The 18351-nt window shown below is 37.3% G+C and overlaps 1 protein-coding gene across 1 annotated transcript in view; it reads right to left on the bottom strand.

The window, feature by feature from the left end:
• ulk4 (unc-51 like kinase 4) overlaps window positions 1-18351 on the bottom strand; it is a 199133-nt gene that overhangs the window by 98811 nt on the left and 81971 nt on the right. Inside the window, exons 23-26 of the mRNA XM_084435286.1 lie at window positions 11056-11189; window positions 10539-10660; window positions 1597-1653; window positions 159-210 (exon numbers count right to left, since the gene is read on the bottom strand). Coding sequence (XP_084291412.1) covers window positions 159-210; window positions 1597-1653; window positions 10539-10660; window positions 11056-11189 — 365 coding nt within the window. The remainder of the gene's footprint in view (window positions 1-158; window positions 211-1596; window positions 1654-10538; window positions 10661-11055; window positions 11190-18351) is intronic.

The following is an 18351-nucleotide window of genomic DNA, read 5'->3' as shown; positions in this document are numbered from 1 at the left end:
TTGATCTCCTGACATACAGCATGTCTGGTAAATTGGAGCTAAATTACATTAGAGAATGTAGTTCATACAAGACAGGTTTGAAGTAAACAGCAGAGAAAGAGAGAGAGAAAGTCTTGAAAAATCTTAGATCACTAAAATTGCAAAAAATAAAAACCTACCTATAGCACTTCCCAAACTCGTCTCATTAGAGTCAATGGAGGTAATGTGATTCTTTCCACAATGAAAGAGAAAAGAGATATTAAAATGACACATTCTAATATAATTTTAATATTTATTTACTTAATTTTCACAGATATCATAAACGATAACATGGTAATATCATATTTTGGACATGAAAAATGGTAATTAGTGTATTTGGATTTTTAAATGGCCAGTGGGAATACAGATACTAAAATGTGTAAATCAGGATGGCCAATAGGTCTAATGTAATTAGTATGTAATTATGTTTGTATGTAATATGTAATTAATTGAAAGATGTAAACAAAGTTGAATTTAAACAAACACTTATTTTTCACAATTTGTTCAAAATGTAAAATATTTGGAAACAATATACAGTAACATTATACACAATCGCAATTCAAAAGCTTGGGGCCAGTAAGAAATAAATGAAAGCTTTTATTCAGCAAGGACACATTAAATTGAAAAGTTAACTAAAAAGTCACAGTAAAGACATTTCTATTGAATATAAAAGCAGAATCCTGAAAACATGTATAATATACATTACAAAAAACATTAAGCAGAACAGCTGTTTTCAACATTGATAATAATACGAATGGCTGCTTTGTCATCACAGGAATAAATTACATTTGAAAATAAATTAATGTAGAAAACAATTATTTTAAATTCTAAAAATATTTCACAATTGACCTCTCGCCGGCTCCTCCCTCAAAACGGCTATTGTCCAATCACACATCATAGCAACCGTTACTATGTGAGCAGGTCCGACAAACATTGACTCCAAGCAAGATGGTGAAGCCCACGCCGGTGTCGTGCCGAATTTCGACCCCTGCCGAATTATTACCCCCCTAGTATTGGTAGGTTTAGGATTAGTTGTGGGGAAGGGGTTAGGATTAGGGGTGGGGTTAGGATTAGGCAATCAGGTACTGACTTCAACGAGGGGGGTAATAATTCGGCAGGGGGTTGAAATTCGGCACAACACCTGTCAGCATTAGCCTCGATAGTAACGTTAGTCGTGTCTCCTTCATTGCGTATTTTTATATTTTGAATATATCCCTCCACTGCATACTGTAACCCCTTTTGCCTCGATCTGGAGGATATCGCGGAGGTATTGCTCCAAAAAAGGTCACTGACACGCACGGGTATATTTCTTCCCGCCATGGCAATCTGACGCGCTGGTCGTTTTTGACCATTTGTTTGTCGGACGTAGCAACAGTAACTAAGGGGGGTGGGGCTCGGCGAAAGGCTAATTTGACTTTTTCTGTATTTTTTGATAAAGCATAAGAAACAAAAAACAAATCATACAGACTCCAAACTTTTGAAGAGTAGTGTGTCTGTCTACTGTACAGCAAACAACTTCAGAAAAAAACAAAAAACATTAAGAGATTTTAATAATTATCACTAAACTGAGACACTCACCAGCAGTTTCCCAAATTTGATAAGAAAGGCCTCGGTCACCACCTGGGGTCGGAAGATCTGTCAAAACAAACAGGCAAAGTCATGAAGCGATTTACTCTAAGAAGCTTCACCAACCCTACAACACTGTACAACATTGCTATTCAGTCCCGTTGAGTCTTATTTCCTTTGAGTGCCACCGAAAACTGTCAGTCTTCACTTGAGCTTTAGTTGCTATGAAGTCTTACAGTTGTCTTGAACACAGCCGAATACACGCTGTAGATTTATTTAATCGTACAGCAAAATCGGCAGTCTTGGATCTATTAATGCTTCATGCTCACCGACGGCCGATAAATTGCCTTTGCAATGAATCTCCTGGCAGGTTCAGAATTTCCAGGCCGCTTTGCTGCAATCTAACTGCTCCTGCAACGCTCAACGCTCAACACTGTCAATTGTGACTTAAATCCCAGCTACGATGCGCATCGTACAGTCTGACATAAGAATGTTAATGTCACTGAGGAATGTCACCGTCAAAGTCTGCCGTGGGCTTTACCCAAGATCTCATGCGGGACACATTGTACTGCACAATCTGACAAGCAATGATCGTGGAGGACAGCAGAAACCGCAAAATGTTCAGCCGGTTTAAGAGAAAATGTTATAAAGCTCTACTGTTCTGTCAGAGGACATTTTTCCCATCATGCACTATTTCAACTAAGCAACAGAAAATGCAGGGCTTGACACTTTTTTTTCTCCCAGGGAGCACAAGTTGAAAAATTTAGGAGCGCAAAAAAAACCCCAAAAAACCCTGTGGAATGAAAATATATCAAATAATGTGTTTCCCCTTAATAAATGGATAGAAATAGACTTTTAAAAGCCAAATTAATTAATTACAAAAATTACTCGTTTTTTTTTTTTATATTTTTTATTCAAACTGTATTTAATAATTATGTAATTATTTATAGGCCTACTTTAAACTATATATATAAACAATATTAAATAACATTCTTTGTCTTTTCTTCTTCTGACGGGTCAACCCAGACAAAAGCTACAAGATCTTATGTTGAATTAAATGCCAGATACAGTTTATTGTGTACCAAAATACCAATAATAACCAGATAAAAAATTAAAATAAATAAATAAAACCTTATGTATAATGTTGACCTTTTACTAAACAAGCCAGAAATACACTGGGACTCTTATTTTGAAATGTATATGCTTTACTAAGATAAAGATAAGATTTAAAAAGATAATCAAGATAAAATATGCACTACCATCAACTACAACCATCTACAGCAGTGGTTCCCAAACTGGGTTACGCTTACCCCTGGGGTTTGTGAGGTGACAGAGGGGGTATGAAAAAAAAAAATGCTGAGTTTTGCATTCATTTAATTCTGCCCCACCTTAAAATAACAAAAATCGAGCATACGTTTCTAACAGGCAAAATGTAAAACAGCCCTCTAATGTAAAAACAGGAAAATGGTAGTGCCGTAAAATGTCAAATACATTAATCCAATCTTTTGCGGTCAAAACTGACTGCATCCACACAAGCAGTGTGCATATGATAGGTTGCTTGCAGAATATACTGCCTTAGCAAATCGCGATACATTACTGCCGTTCTCCACAATGTAAAAGTGGGGCTTTAGTATTTATACAGCAGCATGACACACAAATATCACAGGCTGTGCATAAAGATTGCATAGCAAAGAGATTGTTTTAAAACTCCAAGTCTCTTCGATACAAAAACATACCGAGTGAGAGTTCTTGTTTTTAATGTTGATAATATTTAATACGAGCAATAATGCAAATTTTCCTGAATATTCACATATTGCAAATGTGATTTTTATTTTATAGCTTACACTTTATTTCGATGGTCCACTTTAGACATTCTCCAAAAAGGACCTTTTCAACTACATTAAACCTAAACCTCAGTAGAATATTTATAAACTAGTAGACTGTTAGGTAAGGGATAGGTGTTCGTAGAATAAGTTGATGTACAGTAGTTGCAAAGTTACCTACAACACGCATTCATGTTCAGTCACGTCTGCTGAAGATTTGTGTTCAAATAGCTCCACTGAACAGCGTTCATTAGGGCTTTTAGTCCAAAAGTGCACATACTTGGAGAAATATTGATATTCACAGAAGCTTATTGTTATATTTATTAGAGAGAATCATCATTTATTCATTACCCACTGATTTATGCAATCTGATGATCATTAGGGGCTTCCTGCGCTGTGTTTTCACTTCCCAGAAAAATGTTTCTACAGATAAATCATGAAGCTAATAAACACACGATTACGATAGTATGTGATTTCCATTAGGTTTGTGGTATTTTTATGTCTATAAAGGATGTTTACATTAGAGTATGTCCGAGTTTTCTGGCGTTTGTTGTAAAATCATAATCACACTGCTCAGACATTCCAAGACCCGACAAACGGTGATTTAACATGTTCAGTCAGATGAAAACAAACCCTGACCAACACCAAAAAACTAAGACAGGGGTAACACACTGATCCGACGAACGGATCTGTCTGTGTTTGTTGGCGTCCGTCTATGCGGTGTGAATTGGCCTTAAGTAACACACAGTGGCGTTGCGTTAGTGAATGACTCTGTGGCTTTGAATAAATCGGGAGAGTCAATGATTTAATGACCCCTTCATAGATACAGCCACTTGTGTCATGAATGAATGAATGAATGAATGAATGAATGAATGAATGAATGAATGAATGAATGAATGAATGAATGACTCGATAGCTCACTCATTAAGACAGAGACTTGCCGCCACCTACTGGTGGTTTTAGTTTAATATTTAAAAGGATTACTTCATTTTTAACATTTTGTATTTCTTTGTAGAACTTTTTTTATTTTAATTAAAACATTGTCACTTCATGGAAAGGTGTGACTGTAGTCTAAAGGCCCTTTCACCCTGAACGCAATAATTTGGCGTGAATGTTCGTCGCGATGGCGCTCTTGAATCAAAACAATAGATCTCTATGGCTCTATTCACACCGGGCGCGATCCAAAGCGAGATTTGTTTTCCGACCAGTGTGCCAATTTTTTCCCCCGTCGCCCCGCGATGAAATGAGCCACCCAATTAGATTTGAGCTTACCTGAACCGCCGCCGTTGCACAAAAGGTCGAGAGTGGTGGCACTGTTTTGAAAACCAGTGTAAACACAGAAAAATACAGAAGAAAAGTATTCCGGAAGAGAGAAGAAAATGGATGTTGAGCTCTTGTTATCATTGGTACCTGAGAACAGATTTATTCTCACATTTACTTGGATATTTACAGAATATCACTTCTATTCATGATACGATCTTAAGAGCAATGTCCGTTTTCTTACATGCGAGTCAGAGAGCACGTTCGCTCTAGATCCGCTAGTTATTTTATGATGTATTCTCGTAAGCATTATAGATATTTAGTGTTTCTGGTGTAGTACCAAACTTTATCTTAATTTAATTCTGCATCTTGTGCAGCAGACGATGTTAAAGGCAAACAGAAAAACCTACGAGATACATGTATGAGGAAAAATGTATCGTCAGTCAGCGTCACCTAGCGTGCAGGCGTGAATTAGTCAAAGATGCAGAGGGATGTTAATTGCCTCAGGGGGTTCGACACTGATCTACAGCATATTACAATGTAAACACCATTAATTCATCAACAGTTTATCATAATTTATTGTAATAAATGCACGGTATTCATTGATTGCGAACAGCTCTGAAACCGCAAGCGAAAAGAATACTCAACACCACCGTGTTGCTGCTACTTTGAAACATTCAGTGCTCATATTTATTTAATTAAATCATACTCTTTTGAAGTTTAAAAATCACATTAGGCTGTATCGCAATTCCTTTTTTTTTTTTTTTTTATCCCCAAATTTAAGATCTCTTAAAATAATGAAAACATTTGTTGGACCATTTAAGATAATGAAGAATATTTATGACCCTAAATTTCCTAAAACTGAGGACCCACAGGGACTTTTTTTATTCACATATGTGCTCCTAAATACAGTTCACAAATATCTCATTTTAGAAGCAAATGTGAGTAAAATGCTTGCACTGTCGAGCTCTGAGATGTGGTGTGTTCTATTTAAAACGTCATATTAGGATGTGATCCTCCTCTCTGGAGGACTTCAGCGCTGGTGTGAGAATGAGGGGTTCATCTTTGTGCTATATGACCATAATGATGCGAGGTCAGAGGTCGTAGACCTGGACTGTGAGGTATTGAGCTCTTATCCACGCTGGACTCTGAGAAACACACTGGATCTGACCTCAGCACTGACCCCCGTGACTGATGAGTGGTGGAGTGTCAGCGTAGTGTGTTGCTGTCAGTGAAGCAACAGGCCAGAGAGACAGATGAGACCACAGAGAGGGCTCATCGCATGAATGTATGTATGGATGCACAAACACAGGCATGCTCTCACATTACAAGAGCACGACGCCTCTCAGAACCACATAGCAGCTGAAGAGATCACGCATACGGGGCTCAAGGGCATAAAGAGGCCAGTGAAGTCTCAAAGATGCAGACCAACCTGCTACTGGGAAGACAACCAGCTATGCCCTGCAGCCTTTTTCTTAATATCAGAACACACACACACTGGTTTTTGTGTGGCCAGACTTTTGACTATAGGCATGAAGTCTAGCCCACACTGCAGCTTATTCTAGCCAAGAACCGCCTACTTAGGCAGAAAGGGGTCGAAAGACTGGCAAAAGCTAGGACAAGTTTTTTTTTTTTACTATTTTCAACATGGTGAATAACACAAATGGAGGAATGTGAATTATTTAGATACCAAAATGCTAAATTAAATCAAAATAAAATCTCACATTTTAGCTTCTTCAAAGTAGCCAACCTAGGATGATGGCAAAGCTAAAATTTCAGCAGCCATTACCCCAGACTTCAGTGTTTGTCAGATTTCATTGGTGATTTCAAATATGAAATTTAATCGTAAGCTTAGTGAACAGCTTTGGAGAATTTAATGTTACCCCGTTCAAAGAGATAGGAGCTCGCACTTGCAGTGTGTAGTTCTTCCATGGAAGCGCTCACTGGAGCAGCCTGGCAACTGTTTCACAGCAGGTAAAAAAAAAAAAGAAGAAGAAGAAGCAGAAAAAAAAGAGAGAAAAAAAAAAACATCTCCCAGAAATTGTCAGACACAGCCAGTAAGATTGAGGCTGACAATTTGGACAAATATTTGCCATATTTGAGTACAATAAGCATTAGATGGCCAGTGAGCGGTCAATTTGTGGATGTGCTCTCTGAGGCTGGCACTACACCAACACAACTCACTGTGAGGACCATTAAAGCAGACAGACACACTGGTAACTGCCTATTACCACTCTAACAGCCCACTGCAGCTCTGTGTTAATGGACATCAGTGTATCCTCCTCAGATGAGTTAATGACAGTGGAACTATCAGACAGACAGCTCTATCAGCTCCGACCCCTTCAAATGAGACGACTCAATCTGCCACTGAGTCTCCATGGCAAATCCTGGCCAAATGTAAAAGTCTATTTAATCAGCAGAGAGACTCATCAACTCTGCACACTGACAAACATCTTTCTCTGAGAACACCAGATCCCTTCATATTAATTTTGGCGTGACTGAGTGTGTCAGAAGTAAATCCAATTTTGCACTGTGTGACAACTGGTAATAATCTTGTGTATGTATATGTGTGTGTGGGTGAATGTGTGCGTTAAAGCTGCACCGAAAAGCTATTTAATAGATCATTCTGACACAGACAGTGATTACACACAACGCGTGACAGGCAGGTACAGCACATCCTTCCTTTATTTTCTGTGCAGATAAAAGACGTTTAATAAAGCGAGTAAAAGAGTCTGGAAAGTTTATTTTGTAGTTAGTTTAAAAGTCACAAAATGCTTCACAAATTTACTCTATTCAGACTATACCTATACCATACTATACCATTTTGCTCTACGCTACAATACGCTCACTACTCTAGACTTTATATATATAAAGACAGTGCACTCATATTACTATAAACGGGGGAAAGTGCAACACGCAATATGGTGGAATAAGTCCCACCTTCTAAATAAAAGAGCCAATCGCTGATTAATAAAGTCATTGTGTCACTGCAGCTGCCGTAAGAAGCTATAGAAACAGTCCGTGTTGGGACTCCGAATGCGCATTGGCTGGTCCAACCTGAAAAATGCAGGGTTTTTTTATCATGATTTGAGCGTTTTTATCATGAGTTGAGACAGTTGTTGTCAGATTTCATTGGTGATTTCAAATATGAAATTTAATCGTAAGCTTAGTGAACAGCTTTGGAGAATTTAATGTTACCCCATTCAAAGAGATAGGAGCTCGCACTTGCATGACTAAAATAGCTGCTCGAGAGGCATTTCAAAGATGGCCGCCGAGTGAAATGACTTGCCTTAAAGTGACTTTAGCCGCTTTTCCACTGTCACGCCGAACGGTTCTAAGAATGGTAAGGAACGGTTCTAGTTGTATTTCCTGGTAGGGCACGGGACAATTACAAACCATTTTCGGCCTGAAATTCTCAGCCCGGTTGGCTAACCGTGATGAACAGTGCTGGTAGAATGCGTGTAATTGTCGTTGCAACTCAGGATTTGTCACTTGTCTGTTGCCTGGCTACCAGTTTCTCAGTAGCTGGCTAAGCACACTATTTGACCGATATAAACACAAATTAATAATACAAATTTAAAGTATAGTAAAATAGACGATCATATTCCATAACATGGTCGATTTTACATCTCATATCGTCTGTAAACAGTTGCGTTACCAAGACAATGACTGCGCATTACATTACATTCCAAAAAGCTCCGTTATCCCACAGTGGAAAATTAAAACATATCCGTGCCGCCTGGCCTGGATCCGCACAGAATGGAACGGTTAAGCAAAGAGAACGGTTTAGCCTGATGGTGGAAAATCGGCTCTTGACTATACTATACCATACTATACTATACTCTACGATACAGCACTTATTCAAAATGTTACTTCTTGACATACAAGCCAATTCATAAAACAGTAGGCAAAAACTACTCTGATGACTACTTTCAGCAAGATTCTGAAGTGCACATCCTATGGACACTTTATTATCCTATCAGGCCAAGGGAGAGGACTTGTGAATGCATGTTTTTTTTTTTTTTTTTTCAGAACCAATTCAGTGCAAACTCCCTCCCCACAGCAGATTCTAAAGATTTCATGGGTCAACAGTGCTGACTGCCTACACAATGCTACATACATATATCATTTCACATAATCACAATACATTTACCTATGCAGAGATTACGCGATTTCAGTTGCAGCCAGAGGAATCCTTAGTGGCATTTTTATAACAAATTTGTGATAAACAACATATTCAATATACATTAAATTAAATATATATCTAAAATGGATAAAATACTATTGTACCTAATATTGTACTATGCATGGTAGGCTACTTTACATTGCACATCCATCGATAATTTGTTTCTGTGTTGAATTATCATCTGTATTGATGCACATACACTATACATGTACATTATATTAAATTCAAACATGTATTTCAAGGTTTTAAAATGGATAAATAAATAAATACATAGGAACAATGAAACATTTTGAAACTTCAGCATTGGTTCAATTTAAATGTAATATTGTATTTAAAAGTGCAGTAAGTGACTTCTGAGAAACACTGTTGATAATTAACCCAAATAAACACACCCCTCTCTTCATTGCTCTGCCCCCAAAATGCACAAACATCTTTATTACAGATGAAGTAAAGCAAAATAATGCTTTGCGAAAAACAAAGCGAAGATGACGAGCGAATGACAAAGAACAAAAAAAAATAAGAGTAGATTAGTCGTCAGCAGCACACCAGCTCCAGATAAACAAAGACACTCAATATTACAACAACAGCATATCTTGATTCTGTGAAACATAGCAAAACCAATGTAACTCGTGTATGGAGCAGAAACAACGCAAAATCAGCGTCCGTTTTCAGGTCTTCCCACTTAGGTCTCTCCAGCGCTGGAAAGCTTTTCTAATATTAACGTGGGTCCTAAAGCTCTTGACTGATTGTAACCCTTTATTTCCCAGTGATATTCCTCTGATCATTTCTCTTTTATAATGTCTCTCAGCCATCTCTCTTTGTACAGTCTTTCTTCAAATATCCCTCTTGCTCACTCTCTCTCCTCTCCATTGAGTGTACATGCCCCCTACTGCTGATTGGCTACAAGTGTGTTGTGATGCTCAGTACAACCCACTTTCAACAACAACAACAACAACAACAAAAATCGCTCAAAAATCGCTTACTGCACCTTTAATATTGTACATATGCTGTCAAAAATTGCTTTGCTCGTTTGAGTATTTTGATCAGTTTAACATAGCAACACATTGCTCAAACAATAATACTAATTTTGGGTGGGGCAACCAGTTTGTTTGGCCAATACCAGATGGGAAGTATTTGAGAAACCTGTTTTCATTCATTTTGAAATTTTGAAAAAAACCACAAGTGGCCCAGAAATCACACATTTCAAGTTTGAACTAAAACAGAAAAAAGACAGAGGAAACTGGGCTAAGATTTTCTAGCACAGGGTTGTCAAATCCAGCTCCTGGAGGGTCACTCTCCTGCAGAATTCAGCTCCAATCCCAATTAAACACACCTGAACCAGCTAATCAAGGTCTCACTAGGCATACTAGAAACTTCCGGGCAGGAGTGTAGAGGCAAGTTGGAGCTAAACTCTGCAGGACAGTGGCCCTCCAGGACAGAGTTTGAACACCCCTGTTCTAGGATATTCTGATCTAACCAAAGGGGTACTTGGCCTTAACAGATTGTGAACCTCTGAGCAAAAATCTAACAATGACATTAAACGTGTTTATATGTGAAAGAAGGTATTATCTATTGCACCACAAGGTTTTTTTTTTTTTTTCAGGTTGTCCCATCCTTCAGGAGATCGAAAACCCAAAATAATTAGCAAATAGGTAAATATAGTAAGACCTGACACAGACACACACCTGTGATGTGAGCAGATGCAGCACCACAGCCATCATGGGGAGGTTCTGCTTCAGCTGACGGGACTGTGTAGGAGAGGGGTGCTTCCTTCCCACAATGCTGCCTAACACGGACAGGATGTCATCTACAGAGAGCCCACATAAACAGAGACAGTGAGAAATCAGCCAATCACAAACAAACCATCCTGTTTAGTCCGGGTAGGTGGCCAGGGGCGTGAGCAGGTGCGTCTCAGTGTTGGGACGAAACCCGCATAAAGAACTAAACCTGTTTGGACCGGTTCAATAGGGGTGCGGTGGTGTGTAGCGGCACTGATTCACAAATGAAAAAGGAGGAACAGATCGATACCTGAGAGCCTGCTCACGTATTCAATCAGAAAGGTAATTAAAGAGAGGCCAATCAAATTGGATGTTCAATCTTATTGCCCCTTCTTTGTTTTGCCCATTTCACTCTGTTCCATCTCGGGTGAATTCTTTGCGTTCCCTTTTCCCTCTTTTTTTGGGTGTATTGTGATTGATTTACCCAGGATGGCTGGCAGTTCGTGCACGGTGTGACGGATGAAGAGGGTCAGGCATTTTGACAGGTATTCATTGCCGCTTTGTTGCTCCTTTCCTGGCGTGGCCTTTCGGACGTCTCTTTCAATGTACATCACCAGCCTGAGAGAAGGGTTGGCAAAACATTATTATTCATCTGCAGACACCCAGACCAAACAGAAGGAGAGAGAGAGAGAAACACAGTGGGGAGAGGATAGAGGTTTTTTAATCAATTACACTCAACAGCTGGAGGGGTGACAGAATGGAGATGAAATGGTGTTGATCCTGAAACAATATCAGGAAGGGAATGAGGTCTGTCTGCCTGACTGAAAGGACCAGAGAAAAACAAGATGCATCTGGAATGGAATTGAATTTGAAGTGTATAAGGTACACAAATTGGCGGCTGAATTAGAGATGAATGAATGTGACTTGATTCAAACATGCAAACCGACATATTAGGATTGATTAACGGGGTCGGGGTACGAAGAACAATCTTAGTAAAAGCATGGATGACATCTCCTGGGATTCAGGGAATTGCCTTGGATCTAAAATTACGATACCAGCCCCATTTTTCGGGTGGAATTTTTATTTTATTTCTATGGGTGTTTGGTCTCAATAATAATATAAATAATAATAATAACTATCAAAAATAAATAAATAAATAAATAAAACATTTCCCTTATTATTTTTTTTCCACCAAAAATGTCCAGCAGTTTATATTTATATAGAATATCAATTATTTCTTCTTCTCCTCAACACAGTGTCATTTCAACTACATCTGAAATCATGTATTGTATTTAAACACTTTTTGTTGATTTGATATGGTTTTACATTAATATATAGCCTACAATGCAATATACATATCTCATATATACATAACACACAATCATTATTGTATTTTTATTTTTGTTATTTATTGTTAATTAATTGCAATTGTTATTATTTATTATTATTAATATTATTTTATTTTATGCACAATGTGATAAAATGTACCACCTTAAATGGAAATAAAAATACAAACCAATCTTAACTAATGATTTTGGTAAAAAAAAAAAAAAAAAAATCAGTGTGTCAAATTGGTTTATGTATATTCCATTCTTTGTTTAGATTACCATAGTCTGAAACGTTTAATAATAATTAATAATTTAAGTACGTACTTTAGATTGAATTATCATATTTTAAGATTGAAAGTCTGGGTCTTTGACAGGGGTAAAATAATACAATCTGATACAATAAGAATGCAAGAATTCCATAAATACAGCATATTTTGCAAACGCCCCTTTCGCATGTCTCACCTCCCCCACCTCAAACATCACAAATACAGCTCTTACAGGTGCATGTGAAGGCTCAACAGGTAAAAGTGGGCTATTGTCAATAACAGTTCCAACATATTAGGAATACTTTTAGCTGTGTTGCTATGGCCTCGTTCAGATTGGAATCTGATCTAAAATTATTGATGTCCACACTGTGTATCGCAACTGTTCAGATCCGATTTTCGTGTCCATGCAGCTCTTCCGTTTTCCGTAATATCTGCATTGGATTCTATGCAATGCCGTCGCGTTGGACTATGCGTCTTCCGAGGCAGGTATGTACGGCTTTTTTTTTCTTTTTTTTTTCTTTCTTTTTTTTTCTTGCTGTCCTCTCCGGTTTCAAAATATGTCTCCGTTAGGCTATATTTTCATTTTCTGCTCGTCCGGCACTTTGCAACAACACCGCATTGTTTCGGCAGCGACTTTCAACATGTTTCCTATAACAACGTCTGACGTTTATGTTTTACGTGGATTTCCAGAAATGCGATTTAAATAGGATTTCAAACCACATTTGAAAGTAGCTTGAAACGGATTTGTAAAGATCGGGTTTCATGTGATTTTTAAGCGTTCACACTATCTAAATCTGATCGGATTCCAATTGGATTTGCTTAAATTTGCTTTGGATTTGCTTAAAAACGGATTTGGACTGACAGTCTGAACTTTTGAGGCTGTCTACACCCGACATATCAAAGTAAACACTATAAACTGGAACCTTTGACTTTCTGAATGGTTGCATAGTAGCATGTTGCATCCAACACACTATTCACTTTGACGTGTTCATGACCTGTTTCATATTTGAGGGTCTAAATGCAGTGAAATTGTGCTTGCGCTCCTGTACCCCAAGCTGAATTTCTTTTCCCATGTAACACATCAACCATGGTCCCACAGTGGCTAAACACCCTCTGGCTCAGCCTGCTACAGTAGCCACGCCTCAAACTCACGCTATTGGTCGAGCTGGAAAGAGATTGACAGATCTGAGTGAACCGCTCTCAATGTTTATGGTGCCTGGGAGGCTCAATCTTTACACTTTTGGGGGAGAAAAACCAATGAACGACAAACTAATAGTAGTCAATGAACAATAAACTGGGTCAAGAGAATGTATTTTAACATAAACAATCGTACATACTTCACCTTTAAGAATAAGCAACAGTAATAGTGATGCTTGCCTTAGCCAATATCATAAATTAATACGTAACACTTGGCATTAGAATGTCAATAACAAAAGAGTATCGCAACACAACATTATTGATTCAGCCTCACCTCTAGTATCTCAAACTAATCAATTCACTACAAACAACAGATGTGTCTCATAAGAGAAGTAGCTAACATGTAATATTGATGATATAGTCATTTATGTCATGGACACAGTAAAGAACACGAATAAGAAAATAGATTATAAAACTCATGCAGAATGCAGTGAGGATAAGGCCATTCTTAATAAATTGCTGCTCATTGTAGTGTCTATTCTGATTTATACAGTACATCAAATTAACCCTTAAACAGGCAAGAGTAGAAAATGATAAGCAACAAATAATTTCATGTCATTTTATTATATCATCTGAACTTAAGTAAATCATATCCAAAATAATTTTTGAAAAATGTTATGTATTTTGGATTTTATGAGTTGTGACTCCCAGATCACATTGCCTGTTTAGGGTATAAAAAAAGGACCAAATCTATAACTCTAACTGCCATTGCATGTTTAAAACAATTATATCCTATACTTCAACTCATATAATGTTGACATATTATATATCATTGGAAAGCTTACAAACTCCATAAAAATGGTAAAAAAAATTGGTAAAATGGTAAGAAATGTTGGATTTAGGTCAGGTGACTAATTGATCACAGATAACTTGAAGCAAATCATGTGACCAGCATACTCAAGACAGACAGTATGTATCAGTTTAACCTGTAAATTTTATAATTTGTAAAAAAAAAAAAACCCTCAGAATACAAAGATTGTTATAAAAATGAATACAAAGTTAATCCCTTTTTTTATACCCAAAAGTGGCAATGTGACTCAGGTGTAACATATATTTCAAAACGTGCTAAATAACAACATGAACAACATTTTTATAAATTTTCTTTTTCAGCACCTTAAGACAATGTTCATAATTAATGTTAGCAGTGTTAGTATTATTTTTTCAAAAGAAAAGTAAGTTTAATATATATTTACTTATCTCAAAATCTGAATGTCCTGCACCACTGGAAGCCATGTTGGATTTAGGTCAGGCTGACTAATTAATCACAAAATGTTTTAAACAAATCATGTGACCAGCATACTCAAGACAGACCAGGCTGTGATAAATGATAAAAGGATTTGATGAAAAAAAATCATTCTTACACCCCAAAAAAGACGACAAAAACTATGTTACACCCAGATCACATGGCCAGTTTTAGGGTTAAAGAAAGAGTGAGGCAAAAAAATTATAATAATAATTTCTGTAATTTACTCATCATCGCGTTTTTACAAACCCGAAGGACCAAATAGTAATTATTCACATAAAAACTTTTCTTTTTCATACCATTTAAATTAAATTTGTGCCTTAAACTCACTGCACTGTGATTAATTACAAGATATATGAGAATCAGCAGCAAATGGCATTACGAATGTTAAACATGCCATGTCTTTACACACCAAGTATAACTATGACATTTGAGAGTTATGGCAAGATTTTTGGTGAATAATGTCTTAAATGTAGATCTGTTCCTCATACAGAGCAATCGTATGGCTTTACAAGATTTGGAATACTGTGGATAAAGGTGCGGTCACATTGACGAAATTTCAGCGACCCCCAACATTTTTTAAAAGTAATTTATGAAGCTCTGCTCACAAAGAAATCACTTTCCAACCAAGCAGCTTTCTATTACCAATTTAAGCGAAATCTGCATCAGGAACTTGTTTGTCCTCATGCGAAACTGCAGATTGCGCAGAATCCTATTGATATGAATTGTACAGAGCAAAGGTAAATGTGACCGCAACTTAAGCCACATAGGCTTTTATGGTTTTTATTTTTGTATTATTATTTGTGTGTGTGTGTCAGTCACTCGAGAGACCCTTTTATTATATAGACATTATGGTAACACTACGATAAGGTTCCATTTGTTAACATTAATTAATTCATTAGTTAACATGAACTAACAATGACAAATACTTCTAAAGCATTTATCAATCTTAGTTAATGTTAAAGCTGCAGTCCGTAGCTTTTTTGGGTTAAAAATTATCCCAAATAAATTTTTGAGCAAGTACATAACCAGCCAGTGTTCAAAACTCTCTGCTTGCCGTAGCTCGATTCAAAATGGTAAGCTTGTAATAATGTATTTAATTCCAGTGGTACTGGTGGATTTCCGCAGGAAATTCGAGCATGCCTTTGCGTCATTACGTCACATCTGTACACATAAAGAAGGAGTCTCGGCTAGTAGGCTATATTACGAGTGAGGATGTTGGAGGTGGAGATTTATAGCCTTTTCTCACAGCACTTGATATAATTAAACGTATTAATTTGATGGCGGATCCAGAAAGCTTCAAGCGACAATCACCAGTGACAACTGGAGATTCACCCGAACAAACGCGAAAGACTTTGGACTTCGGAGAAAAAAAAAGAGACTGCAACCGGCCCATGCGAAAACAAGGATAAATATCGGAAGGGCATTAAATGTAGTCACGCAATGCTGATGTTGTTAACATTAACAATTTGAGAACAAAGTATAATTTGCACGGTTTGACGTGATATGATAAGCAATCGTTAGATTTAATCGGTGTGATTTACTGCAATGCTTTTTTTCCCTTAGTTGGTCAGAACAAAAGTGGATGTTTCTTCTCCAGACGACATTTTCCGGTGAAAATTCTTATGTTGGTCATACTTCCAAAAAGTAGAATCTGTGATTCTGAATGACAGTTTCCACGCCGGCACGGTGATTGACAGCCGCACATTCTCCTCAAAACATTGGATTCATCCGCGCTGTGCCGTGCCGACGCACAACCCACGTAAAGTTGATAATTCCGCGAATAACTGCAATTGCAGATTTCTATCAAGAGGAAAAACTACGGACTGCAGCTTTAATTTCAACATTTACTAATAAACTATTAAAATCAAAAGTTGGATGTTAATATTATATAATGGACCTGAGTTAACATTAACTAACAATGAACAGTTAACTAACATTAACAAAGATTAATAAATACTGTTACAAATGCATTACTCATTGTTAGTTAATGCATTAACCAATGTTAACTAATGGGACCTTAATGTAAAGTATTATCAATGATTACATAGCAGTGTAAACATTTGGCTCGACATCAAGTCTATCCAGACACACGGTGTAGTACTCATTAAATTAATTGTAGGACCTAAGATGTTCTAAGATCATTCAGTTACAATTCTTACACTAAAAAGGTGCAGCTCTGCCAACAGTGCAGATGTCTTTAAAAATAGCTTGTCAAGAGCAACCTCTCCTCTCCTCTGCTGTAAGTGAGAGAAATGAGATTGTGAGAGGGTGAGATCTACGGCACCAGCAGTGGCAGCCTGTCTCTGCCCTCAAGCCCATGCTAATTAAGAAACACTGTTAATTAACTTGTTTGCAACCATCACTGCACACTTCTATACAATCTGTGCCTCAACATTTCCCCGTAAGCGAGTCAGTTCCTCCCAGCCCCTCGTAACACACAAACTGGCACACACAAAACACACACATACACACACACACACACATTTCTGCTGAGGCGCGTCTCTCAAATTAGACACGGATGAAAAAGCAAACAGTGAGAAAATTGCACAGAGCCCAGCAGTGTGGGAAGGAAATGCACCCAGCAATTATACCAGAGGCTGAAAGTAAGTTTGAACAGAGGACTAGAGGGAACACACTGGATTAAACTCCAATGAGACAGCAATCGCCTACTTAACTAGCACATTCGACAAAGAGGAGAACTGGGACCTAGATGCAAACCTGACAAATACCTGCTGTATTAAAACCTGCACTGACCAAACAAAGAAAAACACAAGCTAAAATGAGCATTAAAATCATTTAAGACCGCTTGTTTGGATGGTTAAAACTCAATAATGTAAGATTTAATCTTCCCTTTGAAATAGTGACTAAGTGACTCAACTCTTTTGAATTGTAATTGGCACTGAAATTAACACAGAAGTTCTGTGCTCAGGGATACTCGTGGTAAAACGCTTTCGAGAATAGTCGATATAGAAAGTGCACCAAACTAAAAGCTTTAAACCCCTCATAGTCCAGTAAACAGAAATGCGTGACTGCCGAGGAAGATAGGCCGTTAAAATCTATAGCAGTGCAACAGCTAAAATATCCAATATCCAAAGAGTGAATTCATTATATTAAATCATTTTCTATGAAAACAGTAAAAGGGATCATCTCCATTTATATTCCAATATAAGTCAATTTATGTTAGTCAAGGTTTTATTTTTTTTTCTCCAGCAAAGTAATTAAAGCATTTTATGACCATTTCCATTTTTTACTTTAAAGAAAAAGAAAAAAAATGATTGATAGATTGACTGACGTTGATTGAATGCTTGCATAAACACTTCCAAAATGAGTAACATCGATTGTTCACAAATTGCAAGTTTACTGTCAGGTCCAGAAGAATACTATTACAGCAGCCTTGGTTCCCGAAACATAAAAAATAAAAAGAGGTAAATGACTGAGCAGTCACTGACTATGAGTGTAAAATACCATTCAAATATATACAGATAGACAAGTTGTTTGAGAGTGGAGTGAGAATAATCTCTGTGTTACAGTTCCACTCTATATAGTTTGCATTGCCCCACCCTTCCTGTTACAATGTAATGGAAAATTTGTATTACTGAACATTGCATCACGGCAACAACCCGGTGTGTGCTGAAATGTATCACTCAAACTAAGGCAAGACTGAAATTATACATTTTGTTAAAAATAAAATAGTCACTGTTTCCTAACTCTGAGATCCTTTGGAAGGACCTGAATGTTTCTTT

Source organism: Rutilus rutilus (genome assembly GCF_951802725.1).
Source record: "Rutilus rutilus genome assembly, chromosome: 17".
NCBI classification, from domain to species: Eukaryota; Metazoa; Chordata; class Actinopteri; order Cypriniformes; family Leuciscidae; genus Rutilus; species Rutilus rutilus.
Note: the sequence above shows the minus strand (reverse complement) of the source record. Positions and strands in the feature narration are given on the sequence as shown.